General features: G+C 36.8%; 2 protein-coding genes across 6 annotated transcripts; one reads left to right on the forward strand and one right to left on the reverse strand.

Annotated features, from left to right (window-relative positions):
• The first annotated feature begins 300 nt into the window (after positions 1-300).
• On the forward strand, positions 301-3,820 carry LOC123216186. The gene is made up of 3 exons (XM_044636571.1): positions 301-1,029; positions 2,136-2,222; positions 2,323-3,820. Exons 1-3 carry the CDS (start codon positions 706-708, stop codon positions 3,574-3,576), a joined length of 1,665 nt encoding a protein of 554 aa, XP_044492506.1. The 5' UTR covers positions 301-705; the 3' UTR covers positions 3,577-3,820.
• A 421-nt stretch (positions 3,821-4,241) lies between these two features.
• On the reverse strand, positions 4,242-9,770 carry LOC123216187 (ribokinase-like). Of its 5 annotated transcripts, none has more exons than XM_044636573.1 (13): positions 9,558-9,770; positions 9,293-9,344; positions 9,117-9,206; positions 8,973-9,050; positions 8,794-8,868; positions 8,588-8,640; positions 7,736-7,886; positions 6,544-6,654; positions 5,826-5,952; positions 5,570-5,667; positions 5,217-5,355; positions 4,686-4,738; positions 4,242-4,607 (listed from the first exon to the last, which is right to left on the reverse strand). In XM_044636573.1, exons 1-13 carry the CDS (start codon positions 9,680-9,682, stop codon positions 4,527-4,529), a joined length of 1,233 nt encoding a protein of 410 aa, XP_044492508.1. In that variant the 5' UTR covers positions 9,683-9,770; the 3' UTR covers positions 4,242-4,526. The 5 variants fall into 5 exon arrangements, with proteins under 5 accessions (XP_044492508.1, XP_044492507.1, XP_044492511.1 ...); XM_044636572.1 differs by having other exon boundaries at positions 5,570-5,676; positions 9,558-9,769; XM_044636576.1 differs by having other exon boundaries at positions 5,570-5,676; positions 9,521-9,692.
• Positions 9,771-10,467: the final 697 nt, after the last annotated feature.

A 10,467-nucleotide genomic window follows, 5' to 3' on the forward strand; every position in this document is an offset into this window, starting at 1 on the left:
TGACTTGACAAACAAACTGGTATTTCTCGTTTTAATTTATTAATAGGTTTATTTTATTTTATTTTGAGAAGAAGTATAAACAGGTTGTATCGTTTTAAATTATTACACTAGGAAAGGAAACGATAATCATAAAATATACATGTCAATTGCACTGGGTATTGTTTTAGTTGAATTTCTATGTGCCTACGTCCAATCATATTGCATCACCTGCATCACTCACCACCCTACCCTTTTTCATTCCTAAATTGCCTCTCTTTATTTTCCTTATTTCCAATTATATCCTTCCTTTCGTTGATTACTTCGCTTACACTTCTCCCTCGCTAGAGTCACAACGCGAACACACTCTCTCCCACCTTCGTTCTTTTCTAAAAACCTCTCCCTTTGTTTATTCTTCAATCGATAAACCCTCTTATTACGCTTTTCCTGCTTTTCCCACCTGAAAACCCTAATTTTCTTTTTTTCTTTTTTTACAGGGGAAGAAGTTTCCTCCCTTTCCCCCATCTAATTTAGCTCTGTGAAAAAAATCTCCTTTTTTCTAATTTTTGTAATGGATTCCAACACTTATTGTCTCTTTTTTTTCCTTGTTTTTTTTATATATCTGCCCAATTATTTATCAATCTAATTAAGCAAATTGAAAGTTTTAATTTTTTTATGAGAAAACAGAAAGAGGAACCCTAATTTCTTTATTTCATTTCTATTCTAATTATGGGCGAGAGTCACGTGGTTTTGGATATAAGTTCCGATGAAGAGAAGGCCTTTGATGAGCCAGAAGGGGACGCCTATAGCTGGTTATCCCAGCTTCTTTGTGATGACGTAGACGATTCTGATGAGGTGGTAGTGCTGGGTGAGATCAAGTCAAAGTCTTCCAAATCAACGGTCAATGATGAAGACGACGACGATTGTGTCGTTTTAGACGCTGACCCGGACAAACCCGTATCGGCTGATAATAATAAGGCGAGTGAGGGTGAGGGGGAGGGTGATGGAGATGGAGAGGAAGATGATTTGGTTGTAGTGAGAGAAAAGGGACAGGTCTGTATAGATTCAGCTGTGTTTTATTTTTTGTTAATTTTATGTTTAATTGATTTTTTTTTATTGAATTCTGTTGTAAATTAAAGAGAAAAAGTCATTGGCAATGGAAAATAGCGTCAAGAAACTTGAATTTCTGAATTACGTTTTTATTTTTTTGGGATGGCAGTTGATGGTTAAGCTTTGCTTTAGGTTTATGATTTTTTGGTGGTGGTTACTATATTACAGTTATTTGGTATATGTTGATTTCAGATAGGTGTTGATGGTTTGATGTATTTAGAGTTTATTTTTGGTTTAGAAGCCTCTGGGATGAGTGTAATTCTTGTTGGATTTACATTTTGGGGCTGGCCATTGTAAATCTAAAAACAGGGTTAATGAGCTTGAAAATGAATTCAGGTCTTGTTGTAGGCCAGCTTCCAGTTTCTTGCAGAATGTTTACTGATTCATATCCTATGATTTGGTATAATTGGCTTAGTTTTGTCCACTTATACATGAACTTTTCTTCAGCAACAAGGCAATCTGAAAGGGTGAACCTTTGGAATCTAGATCATATGGTCCATTGAGAGTAAGTGGACTTTTTGTTTCTTGTAAATATAATTCCCAAACGCTTGTCGGATTTATTGCTGTCCTCTAGATGGTGCTTGACCTTTTTTTTTATTTTGGGGTGGGGGGGGTGGTTACTGATATGCACTCAGCACTACCTTTCAGTTTTCTTTGTTCACTGGATATAGTCTAAGAGAACTGCAATTTCAATGTCCAATGCCCAAAAAGATGACTAACTCCTGAAACTTGAAAGAAAATTTGTCTACGATATGATGTATGATTTCCTAGAGCATTTTGGATTCCTAAAGAGCATTAAACTATCTTTGAGATTTCTCAAACTATGGAATTGTCTGGGCCCCAGTACCTTAAATACATTTGCTGTTGAGCTATTCTGCATTCACTGCTTATCTTGACTTGATGTTAAAACGTTTCGTTTTACTTTTTTGCTCATGGATGACCTTGTTAAGTCACATCACATTATCAATTTCTCCGATATAATTTTTATTGGGAGATGTAGCTTCATATTTCTGACAAAAATGGTTGTTCTGTCTTCATTGTGATTGTAGATTGCATGCAGAGACTTCCCTCATCCACGACATCATTGTGTTAAATTTCCTTTCAGTTCTACTGCACATGAATTGCATTGCGACCAGGTAAATTTTATGGTTTTCTTTTTTCTCTGAAATATTGGCAGATGCCCAGTGGTTGACATTTTATGGTGTTTATTTATGCTCTTTCCTTGCTGAAATGCAGTGTCATTGTTATGTCTGTGACTCAGTTGCTCCATGTGCTCATTGGGGTTCTGGTGTTTGTGACATGGATCATTGTCATGCTACTGAGAAGCAAGAGTTCTGGAAATCTCTGCGGAAAAATTTTAGGCTTCAGAAAGATACTCCTGTACCAGTGAAAGTTCCAGACGCTTCTCTATCGACAACATTTTCACACCTTAACCGAATCCCACCTCGTGATATTATTCAATTGGCATCCAATTGTGTACCACAGAATCAGCTCTCCAGGCCAGGCATAGTCCGTACTTGCTCCTCTTCAAACAGATTGAACATTCCAAACATCATAAGTCAGAGTAGAAGCCGACTGCTAGGGCCAGTTGTTGCCAAAAACCGGTTACAGACACGCATGGTTTCTCAACAATCACCATTGCTTAGGGTACGCAATAATGTCATCCGCAGGGACAGAGGTCTTAATGGTGGTAACTTGGGAATGTTTAGAAGACCTGGGATTGCTGGAGGTGCCTCCACAATGAATCAGACTGTTTATGGCTCCTCAAACAACAGCAGAGGCCCTTATGCATCACAAGTTACATGCACACCTGTTACCCAGGCCAAACCTACTGATGGGATTAACATGCAGTGGGTCCCCAACATGAGTCAGGATTCATGTACATATCAGAAGGGCTCCGAGACTGGCACAGGAAGTGTCTTTGTGAGTACAGTGCCCTCCCAATCCCTAGTGTACAGTCAGACAATTCCAGAACCTCAACTATACAGCCAGCCTATGTCTCAACAACTGATATATAGCCAACCAATTCCTCAACTGCGAATAGACAGCCAGCCTATTCCTGAACCTCAAGTAAGCAGTGAACCTGTTCCTCAACCCCTTGGATATGCTGAGCATAGTTCTCAATCAAATAATGACTTGATTACTGGTGAGCTTGGCAATCAAAGAGAAAATACGAAAGGTCCAAATCTTGACCTTTCTGATTGTGACCCATGGGTAAACGTCATTGGAAGCAATCAACAACCTCCAATTGAAAATTGTCATCTCCATAGAACAGGGTCTACAAATGAGCCATTACCTTTCCAGGACTTCAATTCGCATTGTAATGGAGGTGCCAAATTCCATTACAGTGACCATGAATTTGATGATATCTGGTTTCAAGAAAATCGTGCAGTGCAGGTGCCAGAAGCATATGGACCTGCACATTTGGTTGATGCAGGTATGCTCTTATTTGATTTTGAAACCTCTTTCAATGGTCTGGCACATGTATAGCCAATTATAGCTATTACTTTGCAAAAGAAGTTGAATATAATTATGTGCTTAGGTTGGGCTTACACTTTGTCATAGGACCTATTCTAGTGCACTACTTATATGAAATGAAGTGTACAAAGTGTATTGGATGAATGAATCTGTACAGAGTAACAGATGCAGGCTAATCTTTTTTCTTAGTGAATCCCAAACCTTAAAATTATGTCTCAGTTTCCTCATGAATTTTAGTGGATTTGGATTTTTCCCATATTTTCTTAATGGTTGTCTGCAATAGTTCTGTTAGGAAGGTTTGCTTTCTCACTGGGCGTTGCTGTAGCCTTATTGGCATGTGTTGTATTCGAGGGCCCCGAGTCAACTTTTGCTTCTGTAATCAGGTGAGCAATTTGATGGTCACCATGTTTGTTAATCAAGTTTAACTAGGTCTGTGTAGTACGAGAAGAAAGCCATCAGCGATTATGTCAATTAGATCAATACCAAGAGAATCTCACATATTGGCTACTTTTCAAAGGGGACACAGGAAGTTACATGTCTGTTTTCGAAATGACAGTAACAGCATATTTCGTTATTAAAGCCAATTTGAACGATGAACATAATAATTTAAGAATCTAGGACGTTTGAAGGAATTCAGAATACAGAAGTAATTTAATCCATGCATTTAAATGCCCCACTTAAAAAAATAACTAGCTTTTATGTTCATAAAACCATAATGAATCAAAGGTTGAGAATTTCTATTACAACCATAATTTACTTATTATAATACTTTAGCAATTATAAACTATCAAATAAGATTCAATGATACTACGAGCGCTAAATAAATTAAAACCTTTTTCTTAGGCAGCTGTGGTAGATTTCCTTGCATGCTGTGCTCACACAGCCAACAGCCAAAGGAGTTATGAGTGGCTAGTCAATGCAGTGATCAAAAGCTACGCTTGATAAAATAACCACTCATCCTACTAAAAATAAGACGCCAACCGTGGGTCTGACCTATGTGGAAGACCAGTTCGAGCTCCCAGAGCCCTACAGCCAAGAGCCGCCTGCAATCAAAAACAAATTCATGTTGCATTGATTTGATTGCCTTAAAGAAATTTCACTGTTTTAGTAAGTCTACATACCACTTGAGCAGCAAATGGCAACATTTTTTCTGAAGGCATGCTGGCACAGATGGCTACAAAAACAACAAACAAATTTGTATCATTTGTCCTCGTGAATCAAAAGATATGTAAAACCAACCCCCAACAGGTTCTAGAGATGACAAATAGGTCAGTTGAATTGTAAGTTACAAAAGATGGTTTTAACATCTGAGAGTTAAACCACAAAACCATGCAGTAAATTTTTAGGACAAATATGAAAAACCTTTACACCTACATGGAAATAACGGTGCTATCCTAATTAATATGAAACAAAAGAAATTTAAAAAAAAAAAAAAATTGAGATCAACTGATTGCTATGATCAATCTCATCTTTCAGCAATATACCATCCTTGGAAGCAGAGAGGCATAACAATATTATGTTATGATTAAACAGTTATTCAAATGACAATATAAACCAATGAAGTGACAGAAAGGTTTGTAGAGGATGAAAAAATATATGGACACACTGGAATCTTAGGTAGATTAACATTTTGGATGGAATGGTTAACTTACCGTAAAGAACTGCCCCAATAAATGCATCCCCAGCGCCAGTAGTATCAATAAGCTCTGACGGTGGAATCTTCTCAGCTGTTCCAACAAATAACCTCCCGCTTACAGTTCCTATCCCATCTGCTCTCAATTTCATCTCCAACTGGAAGAATTTAAAGGGAAAAGAAACACAATAATATATTCCAAGCTCAGTGTTTTCCTTGTTTACAGTTGTAAGAGAAACTAAAAGGAAAATTTTGTTCACGATAGTTCACACGTGTAAAGGCTGCAGCTCAAATTTACTGCACTGGGTTTCTTCCCATATTATGAAGCAATAAGAAAGGATCACACACAGAAGTTTGTTAGAAGCACAATACCGATGATACACATGTTGGGTAGGCTACACTCTCATCCTTTCTCTGGTTCAGAGATTCCAATAAGCTCTCCACATCAACTTCTTCCAACTCGGCACCCTCTACAGAAACTGTAACAATGAAAATCTGTATATATATATTTTTTTTTTTCAAATAAGTGGACTAAGCGGGGTCACTTTAGCACAGTTTCCAACACTATGCTTACAAATCCCCCACACCACAAAAAAAAAAAAAAAAAACTGGGCATTTAAATACTCACCATTTTTGCTTCTCTCAAGCATTATGCATCCATTTTCACCCAACGTTACGATGACAAATTTTAAATTTGGCAATCTCAAAAGCATGGAAACAAGTGCACTTGGAACAGATGGTGCCTCAGTCCACACCTATCACATGAAAAGTATACAAGGTTTCCCATGCAAATTATCTCTAAACCAAAAATTAAACAACTACATCAGATAGATAATACATTAACCACTGAGGAATTGAAAAACCAGTTTCTATTTCTAAAGTTAGCTTGCCACACAGAGTAGATATAGAATACTAGAAGCGAAATTACTAAACATTGAGTTCAAAATTTAATAGTGTAACAACTATAATTGGTTTTCATGCATGTAATTTGTTTCCTATAGCAACATTGAAACATTGGAATCATAGGACCAGTACATATTGATAACACAAGCAAGTTATGCCCATGAGTGAAAGTTGCAGTGAAATATTTACAAAAGGAAAATAATTCAGGGATACAAGTAAATCACAAAGAGCCACATAGACTGTAATTAAGTTTAATTACTCTTCTGTAATTATTTCTTCAATCATTGATATTCTCGTGTCTTTTTTTTTTTTAAAATAAGGGATTGATTTGAAAGAATGATTTCATCACTGAAACACTCAAAACAAATTTTAGATTGTTGACATTTCTTATTGAGGCAGACTAACTCAACCACCAACAACATTTCATTACACAGTAAACTTGCCTGAGGAAATTTTGCTGAGCATACAGCATAATTGGTCAATTTCAGAAAATCATCCAACCTTTCTCTTTTCCGTTCTGCATCAAGTAAAATAGGTATGTTCCTGCAAGCAGCCTGTGCTGGAAGAATCCAATAACAGCTATTTAGTTCCCATTAGTTAGCATTCATAATTCTTGTACAAAGTAAATCAGGAATCGCCAAAATTACCCATAAACAGAAAGTACGTATGTAAATTCTACAATTCATGCAGTCATTCTGACAAGCTTGGGTCATTGTAATATTAAAAGAAAAAGACATGGAATCATTTCAAAACATTTGTCTTGTTTTTGCTCCGTTTGATATCTCATAAATAAATTAACCACCCATAATCATCATAAACTTCAGCCAGCAATACACTTTAGGGGTGAGCAAAATAGCTGACGGGAACTGGAACTGCCAGGTATCTGGCTTTCGATTTTGGTTCCTACCCGGAATTAGTCTACCTCGAGTAGGTTTCCGTTTCAATTTTTGTGAAACTGACCGGTTCCAATTTTGGTTTCACCCCCTAAGGAATCGGAACCGACCTGAAAACCAGATCCAAATCAAAGTTAAGGTACTTGGTCAGTTGATTATAAACACATAATTTTCTTTTTCTTCTTTTCAGTTCTTTTACAACTTTATTATTTCCTCTTCTCTTGATTTTGTCTCTTTCTTCCCTTCTGTTCTTTTCTCTTGTCTTTTTTTTCTCTTTTCTTCTTCACTTCTTCCTCTTCCTTCTTTTTTCCTCCCCTCCCTCTTCTTTATTTGAAGGCCAAGAGGCTTTAGCCATGGCAATCTGGCCAACTGATGGCCAAATCGGCCAATCAAATCCAACAGTTCAACAGGTTGTTTGTCTTCAATACTTCCTGCCAAGTTTATTCTCTTTTCGAAATAAGCAAGCTTTGGGGTGGGACATGTAGAAAGTGACTGAAATTTGAAACTTCTGAGGGAGAAATTTTGTGAAATAGGTGGAGTAAGATGTTGAAGTTGAAGCCTGTAATTTTTTTTTAAATAAGGGTAAACGGTACCAGGAGAAACCGGAACCAGAACTGACCAGGTAGGAACATCTCCTGGTCGGTTCCAGTTCTGGTTCCCTGTTTTATAGTAAGGTACCTGGACCCTAAACCCCTAAAACTTTACTACAAGCACTAATGTCACCAAACATAATAACAATTACCTCTTGTGCAATAAGTATAGCAGTTTCAGGCAACCTTGCATCAAAATAAGCAATCCTTGCTCTATCCAATGCAGCTGACATGGTTGATTGTGGAAAATCTTCTGGTATCAAGGGAGGATATCCAGGAGTGTGTATACAAGTTCGAGTTTTCCTGAAATAATTACTAACAGTTAAACTAGAAAAAGTGACTTCCAAACAACCTATTTGATGTTAGACAATTCCTTTAAATTAAGGTTAAATTACTCATCATGAAATATTAAGTTGTCCTATGACTCTGTTGAGACAATATAAATGAAAATGCCCTGCTAGCACTCTCAAGCATGCACTAGATCACTAGCATTGGGCGTGGTCATTATACAGTGCAGCATATGATGGACCTATGCATCAATTACAGTCTACTTGGACAGGCAGTAAAAAGAATTTCCCAAAGAGCTAGAGATGTCTTATATTATTATTATAACAATAATAATAATATATTGACCTCTACAGCTTGCACTTAAAGAGAATAAGTTCATTCCAGTGTCACTGAGAAGTTCCCCTTCCAAATCAAGGCAGAAATTTCAATTTGGTTCCAAATCCTAACAACATTTTGTTTCCAGAAGTGAAAATAGACTAATAGGATGATCAACTCCTCCCACAATTTTATCACCAAAAGAAAACCTTGGTATATCACTGAACTCAATCAAAGCAAATCATAACTACAAGTAATTCTCAAAAACAATGTAACGAAAAAAAAAATCCCTTAGGTGACATCCATAAAACTCAAAAACAAAGTTGAATGAAACTTTTTCCTGTTTAAGAATTTATATTTTGCAATAAGATACAATTTCAAGGAGTTTAAAAGTTCCTCACGTTTGGTTGTCCACAATTACATAGGTAAATGGTGAATTACCCTCCTTAGAAACCTGAACATAAGAAAATATAAATAAAAATTAACGGGATAATTTACTTTAAATAGATCAATTATTTTAAGGCACTTTAAAGAGTAGTTAATTTATTTAAGTGGAATAGACCAATGTTTTGTGAAGATTGTAAAAAGTACATAATCTGAAAATTACCACTAGAAAAGAAGTATCGACCCCATCAGCTCCAAACTCCTCCAAAATACTCTTGCCTTGCGGGTCATCGGCTATCTGGTCATATTAATTGCAACATAAAACAAACAGAAATGTAAAGACATTGAAGATTTGAACTGCTGTTTATACAGAGTTGCAGTTCAAAAGTCAAAACAAAATACCTTGGAAATTATCCTGGGATTTAAGCCCAAACGAGCCGTGCAAGTTAAAGCGTTGCCTGCATTTCCCCCACCTTGAAACTAAAGAAACCAAACACTAGTTATACTTTACAACAAGCACACAGACTGCAATACGAGAGGATGTACCTTCAAGCTTGTACTTCGGATTTTATCGTCAGGATTAGGATAGGAAGCCACTGCAGCCAAGTAATCCAATCCCACGCCACCGCATCCTACCTGTTAACAACACACGCCACCGCTTCATCCCTAGCTTCTACATAAATTTTAGTACAGAAAACACAGAGAGAGAGAGAGAGACGCACGACGATTCGGTTTTCAGGGAGAGGAGGCAGAGAATCTGACGACATTTTGAACCTGCGTAAGAGATTAGAAGAATTACAGAGTAGATTGGACAAACGCGGATATGCGAAATGAAAGATTATCACTATTGTCGAATTCTACCTTCTTTTTTTTTTTTTTGCTGTGAGCAATAAAATCAAAATAAACTAGTAAATAAGTGAAACTTGAGGTGAGGGGGGCCAATACTTGACCGCGTGATTAGTTAATCATAATGAGTGAGGTATTCACCTGGAAGTGATGGAGAGAGGGAAAGAAGGAAGAGGAGGAAATAGAGAGGTTGAAGAAGAAGAAAAAGAAAGGAAGGACGATGAGAATGAAATGGAATTAGAATAATACGTGCAGCGTGAGATCATCTTTTTGGTTTCGGTAAGGAGAGAGAGAATTGGAGTCGATAGACAGGACAGGAGACAGAGGGAGGGTCCGGAAAGAAGACTTCAGAGTTTGATCAAAGAACGGGCGATAAAGGCCAAAGGACTATTTTTCACCCATGCTATTATCAAAAAGTTCCCTGTTAATTTTAAAAACCTTGTTTACCTACCTTTAAACCGTTAAAATTAATGAAACTCTAACCTCTTAAAATTTTATCTCTTCAACCCTTTTCAACCCCTAAAAACTAATCTTTTTCTCTTAAATCAAGTTTTAAAAAATAACATTCCTCTCATAGGGTTTAGCTTTCAATCTTCGATGCCAAATCTAACGACAAAGCTTTCCAAAGGTATCACCATGCTCCAGTTGTCTCTCTTTTCTCCTTTGGAATATCGGTCAATTGAGATCTAACTTAGAAAGTCAAAGACAAAGCTCTTCATCTTCTCAGATGAAGACAACGATCTCATCTTCATCTGGAAAGATGATCATCTTCTTCATTTAGAAAGACAAAGAGCTTCATCTCCCAACAAAGCTTTTGAACTTTTTAAGTGAGATCTTGACCGATCGGTGTTTCAGAGGAGAAAAGAGAGACGGTTGAAGCATAGTGATATCTCTGAAAAGTTTTGTCGTTAGCAATGGTATCGAATTTGGTGTTCAAGATTGAAAGTTAAACCTTAGGGGAGGAATGTATTTTTGTAAAAGTGGTATAGGAAAAAATGATTAGTTTTTAGGGATGAGGGGAAAAATCTATATTAAATTTTAATTTATTTTT

This window comes from Mangifera indica, chromosome 5 (genome assembly GCF_011075055.1).
Source record: "Mangifera indica cultivar Alphonso chromosome 5, CATAS_Mindica_2.1, whole genome shotgun sequence".
NCBI classification, from domain to species: Eukaryota; Viridiplantae; Streptophyta; class Magnoliopsida; order Sapindales; family Anacardiaceae; genus Mangifera; species Mangifera indica.